The following is a 26,359-nucleotide window of genomic DNA, read 5'->3' as shown; positions in this document are numbered from 1 at the left end:
GATTTGACCATTTTCATGGTGAATATAGATGGTATTAAAAAATTGAATTAGGCACAAATGCAGTGTGCATTTAAGTCCTCACCTATTCAAGCAACTAAAATCGTATATTTTGGGACAATGTGAAATAGTTACACATATGGCCTTTGGCTTAAGCCATCGAATTTCATTGCATTTCACTCCAAAAAATCGATGTAAATTGATATCTGGACTCAGAATATTTGTAGGATCGGTCATTTCAGTTTTTAATCCACCACATAAAAAAAAACGGCTGAAAAGTTTTTTCAACGTATAAAATTTATAAAATATTACTTTTAACATTTTGTTTAAAACTCACGAGCCCTGGCTTTCGTTGATTACGTATGATGCCAGGCTCATGAGTTTTTTTGACTTACTTTTTTTTAATCATGTGTCGATTCAATTAATTATGGTTCATGAGAAATTTATACCAATTTTTAAGACACAGTATTACTCTGCACGTATGTCGGTTTGTGACGTTGCAGACTTTCTGTCATATGATAATGAAAAACTACTCAACGTCAATTCTTAAAAACTTCCTTGATTTTCCCTGTCTTAGCAAAATATTTTGTGAAAACTTCAAGTAATGATTTTAATTTGTTCTCCCTAAAAAAAATAAAATGGGAGCGAAGATTTCTAAACACCGCAAACAAGATACGTGGTCTGATGGTTTCACCGTCGAAATGGTTCTTGTTTAACAAATGAAAAGGTCACGCTTATTACAAAATTAGCATAATTTATTTACACATTTTACTGGTTTACGTTATTTTACAAGAAATTCGCATCAGTCGACTTTTTAAGTCTTGGAAATTTTGGATGTGCCCGGTTTAGCAGAGCCTATAGCACCTATGGGAGCAGAGGATCCGTAGTTGCCGCCGCTGCCGTAGGAACTTCCGAAGTAGTTGTAAGGGTAGTACGGGTTGTAGGGCTGAGCATCGTACGGGTTAGCAGGGTTGTAACCGGGGTTCGGCTGGAAACCAGGGGTGTACGGGTAGGGCCATGAGTTGTAGTTGTTCCTGTTGTTCCAGTACGGCTGCGGGAATAACCCTCCGAAGGTGCTCGAGGAATACCTCTCAAACACTGCAAAATATATCCAGAGTAAATGTTTAAACAAAGATTCTGAAGGGCATAAAGAACTAAAGAAACATATCAAAAAGTCAAATGAATCAGTGAGTTCGAAAACACACCAACTCGGAGAAAAATTTTTTTCAGGAAACACCTAAAACTGCGCAGAGGGCGAAGAAGTTAGTTTAAGAAAAACCTTGTTGGTGCCTAAGGACAAGTACTTAGAGACTTTGTAAAGCACCAAGTTGAAATCCACCATGTTTGATGACAGAGAATTTGGCGTTTAAAAATTTTCGAGTTGGTGTGTTTTCGTTCTCACCGACTTTTAGATATTGATTTTTCATAGTCTGCCCAGAAAAATGTATATTTTTCGACGTGAATAACGCTTGAATATTTATATAACTTGTTGGTACAATATATACCGAACCGAAAAAAGAAAACCGCAAAATCGGATGGTCACCCGTTTCCCTTGAAATGGCCAAACATTGGTATTTCCAATGAAATGCTTCGATTTTTCCCTTTCCCGTCGCTGTTTCGAGCACTTCCGATTGCAATTTCGAAATTTCCTTTTGCGTGCAGATGCATCTATCCATAAGTGTTGCTAAACCGTAAAAAAGTGAAAATCGAAAAAAACCCGAGTTGGTGTGTTTTTGAACTCACCGATTCAAATATGCCTGAGGTTATTTTAATCAAATAAAGTTGAGAGGTATACAGATTTAGTGGGTTGCGCTTTTCACCGGGTTCTGGAAATACCGTGCAGGTCTTACCGAGAAAATAATCGATTGATCAAGGTTCTTTGAATAGTACTACCTACACTGGGTATACATATTATGCTGAGACGCGTTTTTCAAAACTCTTCTTTCAGAGTAATCACATTTGCCGAATGACGTTCAATTGTCAATACGCTAACTTTCCCAATCTCTGAAGCGGCAAAACAAACTAAGTTCGAATGTTGGCTAAACTGAATCATCCCAAACACTTCAATTCCTTGTTTGATGTTGGAATCGGTAACTACGGGACCGGCTCGCAAAAGCAAACATAGTCTCAAGGCTCTCGACGTAAGACGAACGAAGCTCTTTGCCCCATTATACAGTAAGCTGTTTACCACGGGAAAGGTCCATTCGAAAACACAATATTAAGGAGAGAATTTTTTGCACGAGCAAATGATTTTAACCAATTATTTGCCTGGAGTCCACCATCGCACTATGTATATCATCCGTGTATGATATTCATAGACGCAGCTTTCCTACAATAAGTAGTCTCACACTACATTAAGTAGTCCGGATCACATTATACTACGAATGGTAACTTGGTCAATTTATTTGCAATGCGACTTTTAAAGCTGACAACGTTTTAGCCCTGGCAGAAACTCTCAGCAGATAAAAACAAAGTAATTTGAAGCAAAGCTGTGCAGAGTAAAAAAGTGCAACACTTATAAAGGACTGAAAAGAAAATCAAGAAATTAAGATTTTAGCTTTTGTAATTGAAGTAATTTTACCAAACTTTGTTTGGATTTACTTTGAATTTTGTAGGCTTTATTTTAAGCCTTGAAGAAGGACCTGACCTTGTCATTGGCTTCAACTTTAAGTACTGTTAAAATTATATTTTTTTAACATTTTTCCAGCTTTGTCTTTTCATGTAATAAATCCCACTCGTGATAACTGACTCAATTTTTGCTTTCACAAACATACAATATTTGCCAATGCACATTGTCGGATTTTGAATTTTAAAATTGTATTGATGAAAAGCCAGAGTGATCAACTTATTTTGAAACTTTTAACATAGACTGGACCTGCGTTTGCACCTCCATATCGAGGAATGATAAATATTGTTTTTACTGTTGGTAAAACTGAAATATCGCGCTTTTATCTCAGTTTGTGACGTTGCACGTCTTTAAGTTTTGTTGGTCTGCAGTCGTCCAAAAATGGAGAGGACATTATCTAAAATCATCGAAATTCGCCAATTTCAGAAAGCTCACGCTGGACTTAAGAACGACTTAAGCTTATTGTAACTTTCACTCGACTAATCTACATAATTTGGAAGCAGTATAATTTATTTTTTATTTATTCCTTATCTTGTTACTCATGTAATTGTAGTGAACTTTCTTTCCTTTCATGGAATATAGCGAAAATTGTGTGTACAATTTTGCAATTGTGTGTGCACGATTATGCGTTTCTCACTTTAAAAAAAAACTTTGAAACACCTCAATTAAGTTATAGGTATTTCTACGATTTCACCATCTTGGCCTGTCCAAGACCATGTACAATCAATCATGTCAGTTGCACGCGACACATCGACGATCCTCGACATTGAAGAAAAAGTATTGGTGTCACTGAATTCCTGATTATGTATGATCTCCAGAAAATCTACTAGTCAGTGCTAAGTGCTAATCGCGTTCCTCTTTGACGTAGACCAATGCTTAACAAGTACTGATAGAAACCTTGTAATATCACTACCTAATAAATATGTCATTTGTTTAGCAGTACATGTATCTGTGTATGTCCAGAATCTAGCAGCACTGACATTCGATTTTTCCGTGTATTTCATGCGAAATAGTTAAGAATTCAGTATTTCGACTTACGGTGTCGTCTTATGTTCCCGAGACCCTTCGAAAGAGAAAAGGACTCACTGTTAGTCGTGGGAGCAGTGTTGAGATCGGCAGCTCTGCTGGAGATGGGGTCCGGGCCTGTATACACAGGCAAAGGTTGCACAGGTTGCGCAGGTTGTGCAGGTGACTGATCTAGGGGCAGCCTCGATGCTTCCGACATCAGCATGAGATCCATCAGTACGGAGCAAACGAATATCTGTGCAATGCGAATTGCAGTTTTATTATCATCATTATCATACTCTATAATATACAATTGGATTACATTTTGCAATATGGAACCAATATCTCTGGCACTCCCATAAAAGCACATATCCGTGTACGAAAACCGGCATGTATGTTGTTTCTAAAATGGGCCAGAAATAGTGGTTCCTTATTGCAAAATGTGATCCAATTGTAAGAGTAACGCATAACGCATAATGCATGACGACTGAGGCGCGAAGTGCACCAGGGGGTTGGCAATGCAAGTAGTAAGAAATGTTAAGGATGTTTAATTATCACAGACAAATTAAAAATATGATGGTAGTATATCTCTCGATATGCAGTAAAATAGGAAAATTTGACTGCACGTATCCTAAATCATTTCCAATCTTGAGCAGGCAGAGCAAGTGAGCTCGGCTTTAATTTTAATAAAATTTACCATCATGATTTAGTAGCATAGTACAAGTTATATGAGCTGATGGCAAATTCTTCCTGCTCTCTCATCGATTTCAGTGACTTACTTCAGATGCGAGTCTTTTGTAAGAGACGTATTTCATACCATCTTCCCTAGGAACTATTTTCTAGCCAAAGAAAATGTAGATACCTACCTCTCATGACAAAAAAGAAATAAAAAAACCTATTTTCATTGTTTTAATGAAAGGGGAGCCATGATAGGAATTGTTGGTTGGGTTTAGATTTTTAATTTTTGTGAGCGAAAACGTAGTTGCAAGCATTATGAAAAATATGATAGCACTCAAGCAATGTATTTTGTATCATTTTCTTAGGAAAGGAAAGGTAGTTGCACTTCTGCCTTGAATATGCACAGTAGATTACCGTAGACTTATTTAGGAATTAAACGGGTTTTCCGATTTTTCGTATTGTCTTCGTGAGACTTTTGAACGTATTTTTTATGTTTTACTAAACACGCAGAGTTATACAGTAAGTTTATGTTGTTACAACCGGCAAAGCCAACGCAAACAAGTAAAAGGGAGGAAAATGGTTACACCGACACTTTTCCAGAATTTAAGTAAATTTTTACTGTTTAAATTTTTTTCACCGGTTCACATCTGTTGAATCATTTTTTTTTTTTTTTTTTTTTTTTTTTTTTGCGGTCATTTTAAAATACACAAAAAACTATTTTAAAACCATTGAAAAATATCATGATATGCTTGAAATAAGTGCATCTAAATCTTTCACAACTTACAAAAGTTTAGATTCAAGGTGGTAGAAAAAAGAAAAAAAGAGAAAATATTACCCGCAAAGGAAAAAAAAAGAACAAAAAAAATAAGCAAAATTGAAGGTTTGTTGCTCTCCAACGGTCATATTCATCGAATTTTAAAACGGGAGAAAAAATTATCGAGAGGAAGTGCGTGTATAATTATTGTTATTAGACTCAGGATGCGTTTAGTTATCGATCCCTCTTTATTCGTGTTCTTTTAATATGCCTTTATAATATTTGCTCCTACTAGGAAAAATGCACTTTCATATATTCAAATTACTGTTATCCCTTAAAAAAATAATAAAAAGAAAAAGGTAAAAAATATTATTAGATATCCGACGCAAATTAACGACATTCAGTTTTTTTTAAAAAAATAAGTTGAGAGTAATTTTTATTCTATCATACAGATGCGAACCTGTATTAAAAATGAAACTTTGGAAGGTGATCCCCACTTTGCAGAGCACTTAATTGGAATAAAAAGAGGTACCACCTGAGGATACCAGTCAAACCATTAATATTGATAATATATATTCACTCTATTAATAATTGAAAAGAATCATTCACGGGTTCACTGTAAAATTTTAACTTTCATGAAAATTTCGATTAGCTGCTTGCAAAGACTATAAAAATATCACATACCACAACTTGAGATTTCATCTTGGTGCACTGTCTCACGATGTCAATTGTGGTAATCCGAGAGAAACACTGAGGCGAGTCTTTCGGAATTTCGCGCACCAAAATATCCGAGATAGCCGCAAAAATCACTGCAAACCGTACTGACTCAAAACTTTAGCTAAGAGGTATATAAACACCACTCAAGATCTTTCACGTGTTGACAAATTTACCGAAAATCTTTGAAGGGCTCATTGATAATTTGAAAGGTATTCCAGATTTTTCAACTTAACTTGGCAGAGTTTTGAGTTGGCATACGAGCGTCATGATATGACGGTGTTGAACCATGCTAATATACGAGGTAAATACGGCTTTGTTTGTTCGCCATTACAAAGATAGCTCATTCACAAAAGAATTCTGTCACCGGGATTCTTTTTCCGTCTTTGCTGAGGGAATTGCGCTGACTCAGAATTATTTTGTGGGCGGGAAAAAATGAAGGCCAGCATTAAGTGACTCAAAAAAAGGGTGAAGGTTAATTTTACGCCTACTAACTGGACAGAAAAGGTTGAAAAATTGAGTCACAGTGCATCATTAATCTTCAAAGAGCAAGAAAAATAACCTAATACGTGGTATGCAAGGCCAATGGCAAAGTAAACACAAACCAGGACGTTTCGGGCCAGTTTTTAGCTGGAGCAAGAGCTAAAAGTTAAAAAAATAATACAAGAAAATGGGAATGCAACTGACCGAGGTAGAAATCAGACTAAATATGCCTGTTTCTTTCCAGCCATCTTTGCTCTATTTTTCAGTTGACAGTGATTCCTACTTCGATCAGTTGCATGCCCATTTTCTGGTTTTATTTTTTTAACTTTTAGATTATGCTCTTCAAAGCGCATCAAAGAATACAACGAGCGTAAGTATCTTGGTATTTGGCTGGATCAGGATAGACTACTTTTATAGGGAGAGTATAGACATGTCGGTAATGTAGAGGTTGGAGATCTTAGGGCCCCATAAGGGTAGCCAATCTATTGATTCAAATCATCGACAGTTGTACATTAATACAATTGTTAGGATCCGCCGTGGGTAAAGTACGTATTTGTTTTAGTTTTTGCAAAAATTTACTCATTTTTATGGAAGCACGCTCATTCATGACGTTCTTGGCCATTTTGGTTTGACATTGAAATCTGAAGATTGGCAATGACATTTTTTGTTTTCAAAGGTTAAAGGTTGACTTTAGGCCCTAAGAGCTCCACATTTCGACATGTCCGTACTGTCCTTATGTAGGTACTTCAGATCAGCGGACCGATTATTAAAATTGATAGACAAGGCAATAGACAAAGAAAACGTAGGGAGTGTGGAGCTATCCTATTGGTTGAATTGGGTGGTTCCTATAGACTATGGTCCAAAACTCAAGAATAGGAAGAAATAAGTCAGATAATGACTGAAAGATCAAGAAAGTTTCCAAACCGATATTTTTTTGAGTCGCTAATTTGGAATTCGATGTCAAATTGCCTACATTTTAACATCCTGACCTATTATTTGTGGGCAAGTTTATGGCACGCTGCGGCGCGGCACGGCGCGGCGTGCTGCCGCTGCCAGCTCGAAACGCGCATTGACGCCTACAAACCTAAAGGGATACTTCAAGCATTGCGCAATGCGTGAAGTAGCCCTGTAGGTTTGTAGGCGTCAATGCGCGTTTTAAGCTGGCAGCCCACCGCGCGGCGCCTCCGGGTGGTGAATGATTTCTTGTGGTGAGAGCTCCCTGGCGGAGAAACTCGTATACCGTGTATTTTTTTTTTTTTTAATTTTCGACTTTTAAAATTAAGGGAGAAAATATGATGGACTAACTGTCGGGTTCCTCATGGGTTGCCGTTACTTAGTCTATTACTTACCTCCTTTGTCTATTGCAACCACCCGCTTCCACCAATGGGATCCCACCATATCTCTTTTGTCTTCTTTATCTATAGCTTTGCCTATCAATTTCAAAAATCGGCCCGCAGGATGGAAGGATATATTGGTCGATTTAGGACAGGATTATCTGAGGGAGGAGAGCCATCGCGATGCTGAGCGGGGTGCTCTAGGATCAGAGTGAGCATTTGAAAGGCAAACAAGCACCGTGAACATGACGCCACTATGAAAAGTAGGTATCGGGCTCTATGGTAGTCAAGTGTGGCCTTTAACGGAGCGACTGTATTAAAAATAAGTTATCTCTATGAAGCTATCACTGGTATGACTGAATTTTGTAAAAACTGCCTTGTGAGATTATAGATGAAGAAAACTATAATAATATTTGGACGGATATGCACGAAATCTGCCCATAACTGCAACACACGTTGCCTAGCTTCTCTTTCAAATTGTGTTTTCGTACAAAAAAAAAAAAAAAAAAAATAACAATAAGTAATATGATACCGAGAAGATGTTTATGAGTATAACCTATTTGTATTTTCAAATTTACTGAGCACAGATCTCTTGCGATAAAAACCTACATGAAAGGAAATTGGCAACGTCTTACGCTGATTCTTATTATTATTCTTTAACTCATGAGATTTTCTAGGAGCCAAAAAGCTACGTATTACGCAGGCTTTTCTTTTTGCTGAAAGAGGAGGGTTGAACCTTAACCTCTTCTCCCCATTAACGTGCGTACATACACTAGAAAAACAAAAACACATTGGATCTAGAGTCCAGACTCTTAAAAACATCGACAAGAAAAAGTACTGTTGATTCAATCAGAATCTAGCTTAAATCAAGAACCAAGCCTCTTACTTTAAGCGGATTTCGTTTTGATTCAAGCAAAAATCCGATTGAATCAAGAGTATTTTTTCTTGTCAATTTTTTTTAAGAGTTTGGACTCTAGATCCAATGTGTTTTTTTTCCAGTGTAGAACGTTACTGACTCATAAGTCACAAAACTGCCGCAATGTGCTAGAATTCACGGCATTCTCGATACAACTTTTTTCCTCACTCATCCAGAGTTGACGGAAGAAATGACGTCGTTGATGATTGTGCTAGGTCGTCACTCAATTGGAAACACCAGTGTGACGTCCGTCTAACAGAGGGCGATAGATTAGCACGGGTCGTGGTGTTTGTTCTTCTACGAAACTGTGGACATGGTCATGGTCAATAGTGAGCATAGTTGCATATGTAATCAAGGACCAAGTCGTTACCTGGCTGACAAAAGGGCGTAACTACAATTGGACGTATTTCTGTCATACGGAACTATGTGCATCATGACGTGAGCCCTTTTATGCGTATATTCTTAAGGGTCTCAGGGCTCACGTCTCAATAATACACATAGTTCCGTTTGACAGAAATACGTCCGATTTGGGATCAGCCCGAAAAAGCATTGAGTTATATGGGCGAAAAAGTTCATCGCCAAGCATTGTATCATTGAGACTATCTACATTTTCCTCTAGGCCTCCTATTTTTGTGATTCATTCATAAAATCACCTTTCTGCATGAAGGACCTAATGGTACACATGCTGTTTCTCCTTGTCATGCATGCAGTCCATTTTCCATCATGTTTCACCCTCAGAGGGAATAGTTCAGAAATAAACGAAATAACAGCGATGTAATCAATACATTCGTCCTAAAGAGGAATGCTTTTGGATGCCGTCTCTTAAATTTCAAACTTAAGTAGGTACATTTTTTGTATTAGCTACAGAAGTCAATCTTCAAACCACTTGAATGGACATCCATGCTCTGTAATATTTTGTTGAAAGACGGGTCATACTTATCGTGTTAATCCAGATTTTGTCCCCTATTTTTAACCGGATGGACCGGGCAAATGTTTAGTGGAAAGAAGGACGTTTTTCTAAAACATGCCAGTCAGAGTGCACGAGTATTTATATAGCAACATGGAAAAAATTAAATTGCTACTTTAACAATTCAATTGCTAAAAAAAAGTAACTGCAATATCTCAACGTAGATTTGACAACACAAAAATGCTACTTTAACCACTGGTATGCAAGCTAATATAACCACAGGGGTGGTTAAAGTAGCATTTTTGTATTGTGAAATATACGTTGAAATATTGCAGCCACTTTTTTTTAGCAATTTAATGGTTAAATCAGCAATGTAATTTTTCCGTGAAGCTAACGGCCAAACCATGCAGGCATTTTGACGACCATACGAAAGTAAAAATTCAACCATTGAATACTTAACGAATTCCGTATTTTCTCGATAGACATTTTTGAGTGTCATAATATTTGGGAAGGGAACATTGATTCGATGACAAATTTTACTTTAATTTGGCAATGCGAAACTTTTCATATCTTTTTTACTGTCAAACTTTTAGAAGATTTTTGAATCAGTGCTAAAAAACTGGAAAGGCAATAATCGGTGGAACATTTCACTAAGAGCTCGTGTTCATTTATTTGGGACATTTTCTCGTCCACAATAAAAGTGGGAAAAATTAAAGAATTCTAATCCAAAATAAAATTACTGCCTTTTTTTCTACTCTTTACAAAACACGCTTGATTTATATCGTATCCAAGTGTATTGTAATCTAAGGATGTATTGCTTTTTTTGGACCTTTTACAGCCTTTAACAAAAACTGTAGCAATTTGGTTCATTTGCCCGTAGTTTTCTGCAGTGTTGGGCAAGTCAATGACGCACTGTAAACTTTTATTACCTGCATTTCTCCAAATACAAGTTCGTGACCAGCGATGATTTGGAGGAGAAGAGTTACATATCGACGGTGAAAGTCGGCAATCACATAACTCGATTTGCGACGTCGCAGACTTCCTGTCATACTTTATTTTTTAAACGGAAAACTACTCAACGGTAATTCTTTAAAACTGCCGTGATTTTTCTTCTATGTTCGAGGAAAATTCTGCAAACACTTCAAGGAATCATGTCCATTTGTTCTCCTTTAAAAAAATAACATAGTTGCGGAGATTTTCAGACACCGCAAACGAGTTATGTGATTGCCGACTTGCACCGTCGATATACAAAAAGAGCTTCAGCTTGTACGACTAACAATGGTTTTAAGAGTCGTTTTCAGCTTAAAAGCCAAAAGTTTTGTCGCCACTTTTCTATTTTTTATCTTATTTATTTGTATATTTTTTGAGGGCCTACTAACAAGATTGATCCGAACATTTTCTAAAGGGGAAAACCTCGTAAAATTTAATGCTGATACATGCAGCGAAAATTTTTCAAAATTTGCATTTATTTTAGACTGTTCATGGTGCGATAATGTGGGGTTTTCGCCATTTCGGTGACAAACTTCACTTTCTATTTGATTTTATTCATTAATGAACAGACCAGAAATTCATTAATTCGTTGATTATCCAGATGACTTCTGGATCGATACGCAAGGATGGCGATTAGGTGTCGCAGAGCGCCCTGGCGCGCTGTAAAGCGACTCGAATGTATGTATGTAATATATTGGTGTTTCCTCCCAAGGCTCAGTCATGACTTATGACAAATTTCAAAACTATCAGACATTTGGAATCAGAGGGTAGACAGAGGGGTGCGTCACCGAAATGACGGCCAGAAATGTGTCCATCGCTTCAATGACGCTTTCCTATGTCTTACTCGCGATCCCATATATAAGATCTGTTGGTTCTAAAATGATCATATATTTGGTGACTGCAGGGCAGTACCTTGGAGAAAAAATAGTTTCAGTGCATGAAATCAAGTGAAAAGTGGTGGTGTAAAATGTGAAGGTTGTCATCGAAATGACAAAAAGCCCACATTTTCGCACCAAAACCCCTCTAAAACCAAAGTAAATTTTGAAAATGGCTCGCTGCACATATACGTATGGAACTCTACGAGGTTTTTAATTCAGAAAATTGCTGGGCTAATCTTGCTAGTAGACCCATTGAGGGAAAAAATACATGAATATGATAAAAATAAAAAAGTGGCGACACGACTTTGAGCTTTAAACTGGAAACAACCCTTAAATATGGATGATATATAAGAATAGATATCAAAATTTCTAATGGTATCTTTTCTAATGGGTACAATAACGATTTTTCAAAATTTCTCGACACGTTTTTTCACGTGCTTATTTGAATTTACATAGGATCTTGCATGCAAAGATGGACTTCTGGTATTTTTAGAAAAGATGGCGTCAGGAATGAGACGGCACGGGAGATCATGGATACCAAACAGACCATCGTGCATGACACACATCAGCAAAAACAGGATAAATATTTGTACAAAACTATCACGTTTATTAAAAATATATAAAATATTTGAGCACAGAGTTTTACACTTACAGACTATCCTTAAATTACACAATACGCATATGGCAGTCAGGGTGAAGAACTGGCACGAATAAATTTTATCATTATATCCGGTTTCAAGTTCATGCAGTTGAATTTTGTATCACATGTTGAGAAGTAAGGTTTTCGGCTGATACTTGATCGCGTCGTGAAATTGATCAGTTTGACTGAGAAAACCGGATCAAAGAAGTTTAGTCAGCTATTTTAAGCTATTTTAAGTTTTTCAGTGATATTTTGAACAATAATCAGAAAAAGTAGAGAAAAGGAAAAAGAGAAAAATATCTTAGAAATATCAAGCATGAAGAAAATTGGATCTTTGTACTACAAATTGTACATTTGATATTTTGTACTGGGAAAAATAAAAAAATTAGGCAGTAAAATATAAAAGTAAGAAACCAACTTTCTTTTGATTTCTGTAAAAATTATTAGGTTCACCTCATGAGACATTTCTTTTAAGAAACAAATTATTGCAATGCTAATGGCTTGCCCATATAATACAAAAATACAAAAAATAAATACCGAATTAAATAAAAAAAATAGATGAATCGATTTTAGAATCCTCGATTTTCACGATACAATTGTTTTTATTCATTATCAGAACTGATACTGATATTTAAAAAAATGAAATAAGAATATCATCAGAACGTTTCAAAGAGAAGAAATAAATAATTCTGAAATATCCTAAACTCATAAAGACATTTTGACTATTTTTATATAGTTTTCATGAGTATTTTATCATTCGTATGAACAACGTACTTAGGACAAATTAATGCACTTCCCCTTTAATTTACGTATTTTAAGTGTAACTCAAGGACGGGCCATAAGATACATTACATTTATTAATTTACCTCTTTTTCAGCTACTTTGTGCCTGAGTTTGTTGATTCTCATTTTGTTTTTCTGAAATTCTTCTTTTAACTACAATAGTCCTAGGCCTCGTCCTAACACCAAATTGACTTATCTGACCCTTAGAGTAAGTATGGTCGAGAACAACGCCAGCATTTCCTGGCTTGGCTCCGTTCCTCCGATAAATATACGGATTAGAAGTACTACTTTCGCCAACTTCCGTTTCTGGTTCTTTTTGTTGGCAAGATCCACATGAGTATGGCATTACGATCGCTGATGGATACACATGTTGTGCGTATTCAGCATTACCAGTCGTGTTTCCGCAATTTGGATAAAATACGACTGGAATATAACCAATGGAAGCGCCGGGTGGCAGTGATTGGATGAACTCCGGTGAGATGTCGTTAGAACCTGGCTTCGTTCCATTCAAAGGTTTAACCAAGTAACAAGGGCAAGATCCACTATTGGCTGGAGTCGGGTAAGCTATGACGTCCACTGGGGCTGGAGTGGAGGAAGAGTCGGGTCTCACAGTCACCCCCGGATAGAGGGAGGATATCTCTTGTGGAAGTTCTGTAGATTCATCGAAAGTGGGAATCGATGAAACTGTAGTTAAAGGTTTTCCAGTCTCGGAGTCATAAGTTGTTGAGTAAATCTCTGTCACCTGCACTGATTCTTCAGGTCCTGGTTTGTAAGAAGAAGAACTATCCTCTGGACTGAATGTGCTTATACTCGGCCCAGATGTAGTCGTTTGAATGAACGACGATGGGTAGCTTGGTTTGATTGAAACCGGCTGACTAGGTAGATACTGATTACCAGGCTTTAAAGGCTTTTGACTGAAGACCTCTGATTCTTCAGGGGTTTCTGTAACAGGTCTTGCCGGGACTCCAGAAAGTCCCGATTGACTAGAAATTCCAGGCTGATAATATGTTCCAGATGGTCCTGTTGGATAGCTTGACAAGGTTTGAATTGGATACTGCGAGCATTGAGACGACACAATTCCATTTGGATAAGAGCTCGATTGCTGGGATGAGCATTGTGTCGGATACACCGGATAACTCGGATATGATGTTTCGAACACTTGGACAGGATAAGTAATTCCAGGTTGACCAGGTAATCCTGCGGCTCCAGGTGCTCCAGGTATTCCAGAAGCGCCCGGATATCCAATTTGCCCTGGCTGACTAACTTGATAAATTACACCTGGTTGGCTTCCAGGATAAGATCCCTGAGAGGGATAGGATACACTAGGCTTTGAGCTAGGGTAACCAGGTGCATACACAGACCCTGGGTAGTAAATTTCTTGGTATCCGAATCCGGATTGCCCCGGAGTACCTGGCGATCCAGGTGTCCCAGGTCTTCCTGGAGTTCCTGGAGTGCCGGGATAGCCAGGTTTGCCGAATGTTCCCGATGAAGTTGGGTAACTTATTACGGTTCCGGACTGTCCAGGATAGGTGGTTAGAACTGAGGATCCTGGATAAGTTTGAGAGCCAGGATATACTGGTTTACTAGTCGAACTTGGGTATTGAGATCCAGGATAACCAAACACTCCGGGGACTCCGGGTTTACCGGGAGTTCCGGGTGAGCCAGGAGTTCCAGGTGTGCCAGGAGTTCCGGGTGAACCAGGATAGCCAACCTGACTGGCAGGGATGTACCCACCTGATCCTGGGTAACCTACAAGCTCTTGATCCTCGGGATAGCTGGGGTATGCAGGTCCGTAGATACCTGGAGACACTTGAGAGCCAGGATAAAGTGGTTTATTTGGAGTGCCAAATGAACTTGGATATCCAGGGAGTCCTGGAGATCCAGGAGTGCCAGGCAGTCCAGGTGTTCCTGCAGTCCCTGGTGTACCAGGATATCCTGAAGAAATTGGGTAGCTCGGATAGCTTGGATAGGACCCTGGTTGCCCGGAGCCAATTACTCCTGGCTTGCCTGGGGCGTAAGAAGAATTCGGATAGAGGAAACTAGATCCAGGATAACCAGGCTTTCCTGGAATGCCTGGCTTTCCCGGTGCACCAGGTGAACCAGGATATCCTTGTTGACCAATTGAGCTAGGGTATCCTGAGGTGGGATAGGATGAGCCTGGATATTGAGTTATTATGCCGCTCGGATAACCAGGAACTCCTGGCGCACCTGGAGCTCCCGGTCTGCCTGGCTGTCCCGGGCTTCCCGGGTAAGCCGATTGACTTGGTCCCGAGGGGAAAGGATATCCAGGGCCTGTCGGCCCACTCGGAAATTCTGTAGAAGTGGGGTATTGAGGTTGCAATATTTCAATGGATCCAGGATATTCTGAGATGCCTGGCTGGCCTGGCAATCCTGGAATTCCCGGGGAACCTGGTGCTCCAGGATATCCTGACTGAGGATATGATGAGATGGATCCGGGGTAACCGGGTGTCCCCGGCAACCCTGGAGATCCCGGAGTTCCGGGGCGGCCAGGTGTGCCAGGATAGCCCTGAGAACTTGGATAACTAGGCTTATTTACAACTCCTGGAGAAGATGGATACTGTGATCCAGTTGTTCCTGGATATCCGGGACTTCCGGGAGTACCTGGTAGGCCAGGAGCTCCAGGGGTTCCTGGAGATCCTGGGGAGCCAGGGTAAGCTGGCTGCTCTACTTCGTAAATTGATCCAGGTTGCCCGGGAAGGCCGGGTGCTCCTGGGGATCCAGGTGTCCCTGGGGTACCAGGATACCCTGGGTATTCAACCACGATTGGTTTCAATGGTGTAACAGTGGTGCTTGGATATTCTGGGCCAACTAAAATGGTGGATCCTGGGATTCCGGGTGAGCCAGGTAGCCCGGGACTACCAGGAGCTCCAGGTGATCCTGGAGAACCAGGGTATGCGGGTTGTAATGTTGTGAAGCTTCCAGGGTATCCTTGGGTACCTGGGTATGATGGTTTACTCGTCGTCGGCACTGAAATCGGGTATTGAGACTCAATTTCACCTGGGTAGCCAGGGTATCCTGGAGTCCCTGGTTTGCCTGGTGTTCCTGGTGCTCCTGGTGCCCCTGGAGAACCCGGGTAACCTGATGGACTAAACGATCCTGGATATCCAGGAGTACCTGGTACCCCTGGAGATCCGGGTCGACCCGGGGCTCCAGGTGAGCCTGGTGACAAGGGATATGATGGGTAACTAGGTAAATTTATCGATCCAGGATAACCTGTCGAGCCGGGAGTGCCTGGGGTCCCTGGTCTTCCAGGGAGTCCAGGGGAACCTGGTGTTCCAGGTTTGCCTGGATATCCTGGTGCAGATGGATAACTGGGCTGATTAAAGGAACCAGGATAGCCTGGTGAGCCTGGCGTTCCCGGTCTTCCAGGGGTCCCTGGAGAACCTGGTTGACCAGGATAAGCTGGGTAAGAGGGATATGATGGTTGACCGAATGATCCAGGATATCCAGGAGACCCTGGACTTCCGGGACGTCCAGGAATACCTGGTGTACCGGGAGCTCCTGGTTTACCTGGGTAGCTTGGTGTTGTTGGATAACTTGGCTGACCGAAAGATCCCGGGTATCCCGCAGTGCCAGGGAAGCCAGGGGTGCCCGGCGTTCCAGGAGTTCCTGGTGAGCCTGGAGCACCAGGTTTGCCAGGTGAGCCTGGGGTACCAGGATAACCAGGTTGTCCTTCAAATCCGGGATGAGCGGGGTGAGTGATTATTACAAAACTGCCTGGAGTTCCTGGGTACCCGGGAGATCCTGGTGTCCCTGGAGTGCCTGGTGAGCCCTCAGTTCCAGGGTATTCGGGATAAGTTGTGATGACTGTCCCAGGAGAGCCGGGTGACCCAGGAGATCCCGGTGTCCCCGGTTGTCCGGGTATTCCTGGTGAGCCTGGATAGCCTTGACTGGGGTATTGTCCTTCTTCTCCTTCAGCTGGATAACCGGGCAATTCTTGAATCGGGTAGATCACTGCACCTGGGTATTGAGATCCGGGGACACCTGGTGATCCTGGCTGACCGGGACTTCCTGGAGCACCCGGCTGGCCTGGTGCTCCTGGATATCCAACTCCGCCTGGTGTAACTGTTGAGCCAAAGTCAGGGCCTTGAGGATATGTAGGATATCCTCCTGTACCTGGGTATCCTGGCTGGCCTGGTTTTCCAGGTCGTCCAGGAATACCAGGTTGTCCTGGCCTACCAGGAGTTCCGGGCTGTCCTGGATATCCTGATGGTCCAAAACCTGGTTGACCTGAAATTCCAGGTGTGCCGGGTGTACCAGGAAGTCCTGGATATCCGGGTTGACCTGAAGATCCTGGTTGGCCAAACCCGGGTTGTCCAAATCCTGGTTGGCCAGGGATTCCAGGCTTTCCTGGTGTTCCGGGTTGTCCTGGGTATCCTGGTTGACCAAAGCCTGTTTGTCCTGGGTATCCTGGTTGACCAAATCCTGGTTGTCCTGGGTATCCGGGTTGACCAGGTTTCCCTGGTGCTCCGGGTTGTCCTGGGTATCCTGGTTGACCAAAGCCTGTTTGTCCTGGGTATCCTGGTTGACCAAATCCTGGTTGTCCTGGGTATCCGGGTTGACCAGGTTTTCCTGGTGTTCCGGGTTGTCCTGGATAGGCTGGTTGCCCGAAACCTGGTTGACCTGGATAGCCGGGCTGCCCTGGCCTTCCGGGACGGCCAGGTTGTCCTGGATATCCTGGCTGGCCGATGCCTTGTCCGAATCCGGGTTGACCTGGAGTTCCTGGCTGCCCTGGTGTTCCTGGGTATCCAGGTCTTCCAGGTTTACCGGGCGTGCCTAGTTGCCCTGGGTATCCAGGTTGACCGAATCCGGGCTGTCCAAATCCTGGTTGACCTGGAATTCCGGGGCTTCCTGGTGATCCAGGCTGTCCTGGATATCCGGGCTGTCCAAAAGTTCCCGGTTGACCAAAGCCTGGTTGCCCTGGGTATCCAGGTTGGCCTGGAGTTCCAGGTTTCCCAGGTTTGCCTGGAATACCTGGTTGTCCTGGAAATCCTGGTTGTGCAGGGTACTGACTTGGGTATTGGGAAACTCCAGATCCTGAGAAGTTGCCATAATTTCCTTGGCCGCATCCTTTTGGGAAGTAAAGTTTATCCCAAGATGTGAGGATTCCGTGATGCTCAATTTTTTCGCCGTTTGGACCAATGTCTACATGACTTGGATCGTGGGGGTGGTCAAATATTTCAACTGGCTCGCCAGGTTTGACAATCCTGAATCCCCAACCATCAGAGAGGTAGTGGGTGGCTTGAGGTTTTCCTTCGGCATCAATGAAGCCATAACATCCATAAGTGATGCCATCTGGTCCTTTGTTTTCGTGATGGAACTGTCCATTTGGCCCGACCTCGTAGCCAAATACGTAGGCCACTGAAACAATTAATAAAATTGAAATTAGAAATAAGAAAACTGCAAGCATGTTGGCCTTTTGGCTATGTGTACAATCAAATATAATTGAGAATCTAATTTATGTTATATTTCATCTTCTTTCTGATAGGGGTTCTACGTCCTCCAAAGCAACTCACTGGAATGTCCTCCAAATGAAGGTAAAAACTTAGATATTTTGTAACAAGGTGGTAAAAAAGTAGTAGATCCCTACTATTTTGCGAGAAGAGCAAGGCAAAATGATTATGTCTGAAGAAACCCAAAGCGTTATAGATATCTCGACATGACCCCAGCTTAGTATTACAATGCAATTGCCTGAGCTGATAACGTTTTCCTCTCGGTCTCGTGCTTATACTCATTCGAGCTCAAATATTTTCTCAAATCGTGCATTTTTAGAATTTTTGGCATCGGTTTCCCAACAGTATAGTGGAGACCCAGCACTATCTTGTCACCTTGTTGCATAAAGTTCGAGACGCGTGTTTCGTGATTTTTTTTTTCTTAGATTGTCAGTCTTCTTTGCAAATTTATTTTTAAGATTTATTTTTGTAACATTTTCAAACCATAATACTTACTCTTAATACAAACAATACTTTTTTGATATATTTTGGTTTCCTACAGCTCAAAATAGGCTAAAATATTCTCAATATTTACTGCTTCTACAGGTAGCCTCAAAACAAAATTCGTGAATGTAAATTGTTTGTGAAACAGGAGATAATCAGCTGATAGACACATTTAAGCCCCTCGTCTCCTCTCGAATCCGTAAATTTTAAGTAATTGTTCAACATTTCCACATATAAATGGCTTTAAATGGATGCTTTTTGTGCAAGGAGGAGTGTTAAGTAGTATTTTCTAAAGAGTGAAAAATGAAAATCCTTTAAGTTCAAAAAGACTCGAACTTTCATCAGAAAAAATCCAGGATGATTTTGCACATGCTCTAAATCGCAGTAGGTCAGGCTTTTGGATTCAGCATTCATAGGGGTGTGCTTTGATGATTGCAGCGTACATATTAATGTGAAGGAAAAAAAATCAGTCCAGACATCAAGGCTTATCAGCCGATAGTAACGTACTAATCAAGTTCCGAAAAACGTACACTTTGTACCTGACATCATCTACCGTGCGGTGCATACCAAGTTTTTCTGAAAATTGTTTTTACCATGCATTTACCAAGGAATTATAGTCTTGAACTAGCGACACGTTTGTTTTTAGCATGTGTACTTTGTGTGTATGATTGAACCATCAAATCACTATTCTGTAATTAGCCTTGCTGACCTGTCCTGCGTTAAATTTTTTTCGAAGCTATGATTTACTGTTGCTTATATATTAATTATCAACGGAAAGTTCAATATTTATGAATATTACCCCGTAATATCATAAACTGAGAGTTATTCTGGATTTAATATATTCCCCGAAAAGGTGCAGTGTATATAGAGTGGAAAAAGTCTTATAATTAATCACGATTCGATCAAGTTTAGGGGGTACGCTGAAAGTTCGCATGCAATGGCGCTAATTTTCATATAATCTTATGACGAACGCTTGTACCTGAGAAATAGCACTGGTATAATTCTTTCCATACTATGAGTAAATCATTTCAATTAATTATTATGACCCTGATCTTTGGAGGATTCAAAACATGAACTTACTAGATTCAAAGTTCTGCTCATGATATTGTAACTTCTCCGGGTCATTGATGTGTAGAACCACTTCTTTATCCGATGGTGACTGTCTTGACGTCCGGGAAGAGTCATCTGTTTCGGTTCCACCTGAGATACCACACCAGACTGTGCTTATCCAAATCTGAAACATAATCAAACATGCTCTATCAGATTATGTAACCTCAGATGACAGTATAAATGCAAACAAGAACTAGTTTATGTAAATCGCGTTTTTTTAGCGAAGATCTAGATGATTCGCAATTTATACAACCGCAAAAATATACCAAGAAGTGTAAAAAAAATACAACTGTTATCGGTATTAAGAGCAATAATGTCTGGCTCTTATAATTTAATGAAATATAAACTTCATCCACGCGTAGTTGTTTATTAAACCAATGTTAATCGGATATATACGTGATGGGTTCAATGAATTGCAATATTTCATGAAAACTCCTTTGATTTTGCAATTTTCAAAAATAATAAAGGTGGGCAACGAGTTTCTCAATGCAATCGTTTTTACAATCATCATCAGGATAAATAAAAGGGAGAGAAATTGGGAAGAGGATAAAAATACTGATTGACATTGCTTATACGCAATTATAAACGCTGCTGCTCACATTTTCTCACATTTTCAAAAGTCTGATCATGATTAATTGATTAGTTAATTGAAAAAATAGTGAATATGGATCATTTAAATTTTTGTACAACCCAATGTTCTAAACAGAGCTTTTAAAGAGCCTCTGCGCATCACAGACCCTGTATATGAGTGACATGCGTGGCTTGTTGCCTAGCAGTCCAATAGAGGGCGAATTCGTGTGATTTCCAGAATGAAGATTATTTACTGCCAAAATATTTGTTCATTTCACAATGTATCCAATTCACCTCGTCATTGGATAATTGGATTGGATTTTCATCAAATACTGACTTTGCCTTAAGCCTATGAAAAAAAAGTATCGAATACTTTTACAAATATAGGAAATATAGAAAATAAACTTTCGAATGCGTCACTTGTCAATAAGTTGCGGTACATATTCGTTGTTATTCTGTATTCTAATTATTTGTTTATTTATATATCTATTTTAATGAATGTGCTAACATCATTTTCCATTATAAAAACTGATCATCTTGCGTGTTAACTTAATTTTGAAACGAATAGTGCAGTGATTCCGAAGTGATGGATTGCTCCAGTTTGAGTCTCATTTTGAAAGTGAAAATATCACTGACTTAAGTTTTGTCCGAACACATTTCATTAGTGTCACACGATGAGAAATAAACATAGTTAACTGTCAAAAATGTTATATCCGCGATTTATTGAGTTTTTCAAGTGTACATTGTGGCTAAATGATGGGATTCGAATTATTTCTGTTCAGAAGTTTTCATGTTGAAAATACACGAGTATAGTTCTTTAAAAATACCAGTGGGTGCGCCACCTGACCGCTTTGCAGTCCAGTCCCTCGGAGTACGCATTATTACTCTTATGTATTTACATTAAAAAGTTAGATATGTGGTTCAACGGGAGTCCTAGGTGATTTGGTTGAGCGTTGAAGAGATTTAATCGCGCAACATTTCATCGTTTCTCTCACAAAAGAACGTAACCACATTTCAGTGTTGCCAGATTATTTCGCGCAAATTGCCTTTTTACCAGGAGAATTTCGAGAATTTCTCACTGAAAATTTCACGAATTTTTCTTCGGATTTCATGCAAAAACCAGACACATTTTTGACACATTCTATAAAAGTTTACTCTCGTAAAAAATTTAATTGTTAAAGTCAATTTTGCAACCTTGGAATGAAGTTACGTTCCTTCGCGTGGGAAACGACGACGATTTGAAATCACGTGAACATGCCTTCAAATGCAACGCGGCTTTTTTCCCCGAGGCTCCAAAACCACTTTCCCTGTTTCCGCAATTCCGTTTCATACACCGGGAGATTCAAGCACCGACATTCCGCGTTTATGTAAAAGCTCTCACTTTCCAGGCTGCTGGAGCTGACCTTGAAACACATTCTGACCAAGCCAAGTTCGCAGTGGGTCAATACCCGCGCCGCGTCGCGACCTTGCCCCTGCCCTTCTCCGCCGCGTCTACACCGCGAGACGGAGACGACTTCCGCTTCCACTCGGAGCTAGCGGTCTATTACCCGGTCGGTTTATCCGTGAAATCCCCCAACGAACTTACCTAAAGACACTCCTGGAAAATATGAGACCTTACTACCGCTCCAATTAGCAAACAAAGTGAAGAAAAATCGCGGTTTAAATGGACGGAGTTAAACAGAAAGGAACCAAGCCACATTAGGATCGAACCGAGAAAAAAAGGTTTAAAGTTTGGCTGCTGCATAAGACTCAATGTAAAAGATAAACTTCAAGTTCAATTTCTGCAAAATTTGCTCCAACAAAAACTTTGAATTTTTGGCGGTAGATTGTAGAGCAGTGCTTGAGTTCAAAACCACGCATAACTCAATTTTTTCCAAAATGTGGGTTGGCTCCTTTCTGCTTAACTCAGTCCAAACGGAACTCGATCCCAGAGACAGGAGACCCTCCACTAGTATCTTGGCCTTTGTGGAAGCTTTTACTTTCGGGACTTCAGAATTTTACTGTTGACTTACCTACATGGTTGATGTTCAACAACGTGTTGGCAGTTTCGTTTTGCAAACCAGCCGAAAATGGCCGACGTTTGGGAAACTTGTTTGGCTCATGACGTCATCCGAAGCTCATCATCGACCATGTAGGTAAGTCAACAGCCGAAACTAAAGGTGTCGATAGACGATCTAATTCCCGAACCAATTACCATCAAAGTGTTGGGAGTCATCAGTCTTAAACTCATTAATTTGCTTAATTTTAAAATGAAAACTTGGCAGACATGTTTCCTGAGGCAGGAAATGATGAATGGTTGCACTCCATTCTGATTTTACTTTGAACACAATAGTGCGGCCCGTCAAAGTTTAATGGTAGATGGTGACCATCAGTCATCAGCATGTCTACTTTGATCAGAATTGGTTCGGAATTTGATCGTCTATCCAGAGCTTAAGGCTCCCAACTGTTGCTCTCTAATATTTGTCCATAAAGAATTTTTGGAACCCCGAAAGTAAAAGCTTCCACCTGTCGCTAGGAAGCCAGTGGAGGGTCTCTTGTCTCTGTTCGATCCTTGGATCAAACTGTATATCGAAACTGGAACTACCAGACCACGTGCTTCGTTTGCGGCGTTTAAAAATCTTCGTTCCTATTTTATTTTTTGAAAGAAAACGGTTCAATGTCATTTCTTGAAACTTCATCTGAGTCTTTTTCTCGCAGAAAACGAAAATTACGAAAGTTCTCAAAATTGACGTTCGGTAGTTTTTTAGAAAATGAAGTGCGACAGGAAGTCTGCAACGTCGCAATCCGAGATACCTACTAGGTTTTTTTTTTTTCTTTTTTTTTTTTTACCAAATTCAAGTAGCCTATCGGCTAATCCCACGCTTATTACCCCAGCCCCAGGTGACCATTGCCTGAGCCCATCAAACTCAGATCATCTGGCCGGGAATCGAACCCGGGACCTCTTCGTCATAGGGCCAGCGCTACAACCACTACACCACAGGAAGTTTGGTAGTTTCACTGTCGATATCCTCCAACAATATTCCACGGGATTTTTGCTTTTAAAAAAATCTGGTGCCCTCAAGAGATGAACATATCCGCAGGTAACACACTGCCATTATCCATCCGTGGACCTTATCGAGGTCATTCCGTCACAGTGGGAAATTTGAAAAAAATACTTTTGTGTGAAATATCCAGCGGTCCACTATGCCGCGCTAAGGAAGAACGTCGTATGAACATCGAGAGTTACCAAATTTCCTTCAATAAAATTTGTATTCTTGAGGAAAGTTATGAATGTTTTTCCATGAAATTTTCAGGAACTTTTGATAAAATTGCGAACAGAGTCATCTGAAAAATCGGAAGGAAAATATTCATAAGTTTACCAGGAAATTTGGGTTTTATCAGAGGCAATTTGGCACCGCCTGAAAGCTCATACGGCGTATTTCCTTAGCACGACAGTATCGGACCAGCTTTCATGATTTTTTAAGTCATCGGGAAATAGTAACGCAGATGACCCGGCTGCCTTTCGATTTCCAACTCATGGCCAGGTCTTTCTTTTATCGCCTCTCCATCTCCAGGTGCGTCAAAAGCGTCTGTCAAAAGATGAACCGCGCTAAAGAACAAGCAAAGATTGCTTCTTTCAGCATCAAATCGGCACGTCTAAGATAAAGAAAATGAAGACACCGAACTTTCAGGAGGAGGGTGTGTCTTCTGCATGGTTATTTTTTGTCATACTAATGAACCGGCTATGAAACAACTTGTCTGGTATGGTCATGTCGATAAGATGACGGAAGAGAAGCTGCCAAAAAAGATGCTTGATTGGGTTCCTCCTGGGACGCCCAGTAAGAGGTTGGCGACAGGGGGTGTTAAGTGAGATGAGGGAGTGTCAACTCCCTGATGACCTGTGGGAAGACCGAGCTTTGTGGCGAGTAGGCGTCGTAAAGCGCCAAAAAGCGCTATAAAGGCGACTCATGTGTATGTATGAACCGGTTATTTCAATTTTGTCGGTGAAGTAAAGAGGTCATCCAGCTTTCCAGCTTTACCAAATGAATTAAGATGTAATATAATTACAAAAAAGAAAAAATTTCATTAACTTCAATGCCCCTTAAGCAATGCCTATTATCCATCGCTGGTTGGTATGAAAAACCCCTAGAGGTATGTTTCGATACTCTCCGACATTTCTCTGAAGACAGAAAATAGATAGACCTGCAGAAAATGTGAAGGTTTATACAAGCTCGGACAGTTCCGATGGGGGGCGGGGGCGCGTGAATCAAAATATTGACTGTCTTCGAATTTGTGCGTCATGTTTACGTATGGGTACTTTACCACGTTCACTCTACGAGACTCTAAAGGAGAGACGCGACCGTAAAATCATGCAACAGGGCACCCAGTCCTCACGAAGAGAAATTTGCATTACTCGAAGAAGCAAAACGTCATACAATTAAGCATCTTGCATAATATTTCTTGACCCTCCCTTGCGCCCATTTCTTATCACTCCTCATCCGCCGCGCTAGTGCGAACAATTATTGATTCGAAAGTTCAGGAACTGCGCTGGAAAGAGCACAGCGCTGACCATTATGAATGACTCGCAAAAATCGGAATGGCCTGCTGGAAGCGTGTCAAAGTCTCAGTCACTAAATTGATTACGTGCCTGATCGTTATGTCCGATCAACATTTTGCCGACCACAGAACACCGAAATAACCTTTTGTCCTGATTTAGTGGCTTTTTCGCATGCCCTTTAGCAGTCAAATCGCAGCCATTGATACTGCGAATATCCAGACGTATGGCCTCGTTAAAGGAAATGCACTCCTCAAGAAGATGAGAGTGGCGTTCATTTTATCGAATTTATTAGTGGAGCTTACGAGCTTTCTCGGTTATCGTTCTCGATAATTTCCACATAAATCTAAAGTCCCCGCGATGCTGGAGGTCTGTTAGCACATGTGACGATTTTTCATATCTTGTCAAACTAAAAAACTCACAATTGTGACTGATCGCGTTCCGATTTTGATCGATACTTAAAAAACTAATCGGTGGTAAAATGAATCTAGCCACCTGACTTTCAGGTTTAGTAATTCCAGTGCATGCATGACCAACTTTAAAGTAATGCAAAGGATCGGGAAAATAACGAGGCAAAAGTTGAGCGTTAAAAGCTCTCTACTAACGTATTACGTCAGTTGATGAAGGGGGGGGGGGGGGGGGGGGGGGGGGGGTGGGGGGGGGGGGAGGGGGGGGGGGGGGGGGTGGGGGGGGGGGGGGGGGGGGGGGGGGGGGGGTGGGGGGGGGGGGGGGTGGGCGGGGGGGGGGGGTGGGGGGGGGGGGGGGGGGGGGGGGGGGGGGGGGGGGGGGGGGGTGGGGGGGGGGGAGGGGGGGTGGGGGGGGGGGGGGCGGGGTGGGGGGGTGGGGGGGGGGGGGGGGGGGGGGGGGGGGGGGTGTGTGGGAGGGGGGGGGGGGGGGGGTGGGGGGGGGGGGGGGGGGGGGGGGGGGGTGGGAGGGGGGGGGGGGGGGGGGGGGGGGGGGGGTGGGGGGGGGGGGGGGGGGGGGGGGGGGGGGGCGGGGGGGGGGGGGGGGGGGGGGGGGGGGGGGGGGGGGGGGGGGGGGGGGGGGGGGTGGGGGGGGGGGGGGGGGGGGGGGGTGGGGGGGGGGGTGGGGGTGGGGGGGGGGGGGGGGGGGGGGGGGGGGGGGGGGGGGGGGGAACGCTACTACAGGAAAGATGCATGGTTAGACACGCAACGCGAACTGATAAAAAATGAACCGAGAGCTAAAATACTTCGCAGAAACAGCAGCCTCGCGTGTTAATGTAAAATTTAAAAGTAAATGAACCCACTAAAATTTCTGGGGAGAACTGAAAAAAGTATGGTGAAATATCTCGCAATTTACTTGATTTCTTTCGAGTAACGAAGTGTAAGATTGGCACAATTAGTTGCATACACAATCCTATTTTTATACACAAATTTTAAGAATCTATTATCTCCGCCGTTTGTCAACTTTAAATATAACTATATATTGGGTAATTGTGAAGCCCCATACTTACTGACATTGTG

The 26,359-nt window shown here is 41.5% G+C and overlaps 2 protein-coding genes across 3 annotated transcripts in view; both read right to left on the bottom strand.

Moving 5' to 3' along the window:
- Nucleotides 1-731: 731 nt before the first annotated feature.
- Nucleotides 732-5,903, bottom strand: LOC109030720 (uncharacterized). 2 transcript variants are annotated; one of them, XM_019041816.2, is made up of 3 exons: nucleotides 5,745-5,903; nucleotides 3,662-3,884; nucleotides 732-1,095 (listed from the first exon to the last, which is right to left on the bottom strand). In XM_019041816.2, exons 1-3 carry the CDS (start codon nucleotides 5,760-5,762, stop codon nucleotides 812-814), a joined length of 525 nt encoding a protein of 174 aa, XP_018897361.2. In that variant the 5' UTR covers nucleotides 5,763-5,903; the 3' UTR covers nucleotides 732-811. The 2 variants fall into 2 exon arrangements, with proteins under 2 accessions (XP_018897361.2, XP_018897362.2); XM_019041817.2 differs by having other exon boundaries at nucleotides 3,710-3,884.
- A 5,945-nt stretch (nucleotides 5,904-11,848) lies between these two features.
- LOC109030643 (uncharacterized) overlaps nucleotides 11,849-26,359 on the bottom strand; it is a 102,925-nt gene continuing 88,414 nt past the window's right edge. The window contains exons 2-3 of the mRNA XM_019041707.2: nucleotides 19,742-19,895; nucleotides 11,849-18,086 (exon numbers count right to left, since the gene is read on the bottom strand). Coding sequence (XP_018897252.2) covers nucleotides 12,796-18,086; nucleotides 19,742-19,895 — 5,445 coding nt within the window. The 3' untranslated portion in view covers nucleotides 11,849-12,795. The remainder of the gene's footprint in view (nucleotides 18,087-19,741; nucleotides 19,896-26,359) is intronic.

This window comes from Bemisia tabaci, chromosome 3 (genome assembly GCF_918797505.1).
Source record: "Bemisia tabaci chromosome 3, PGI_BMITA_v3".
Lineage (NCBI taxonomy): Eukaryota > Metazoa > Arthropoda > Insecta > Hemiptera > Aleyrodidae > Bemisia > Bemisia tabaci.
Note: the sequence above shows the minus strand (reverse complement) of the source record. Positions and strands in the feature narration are given on the sequence as shown.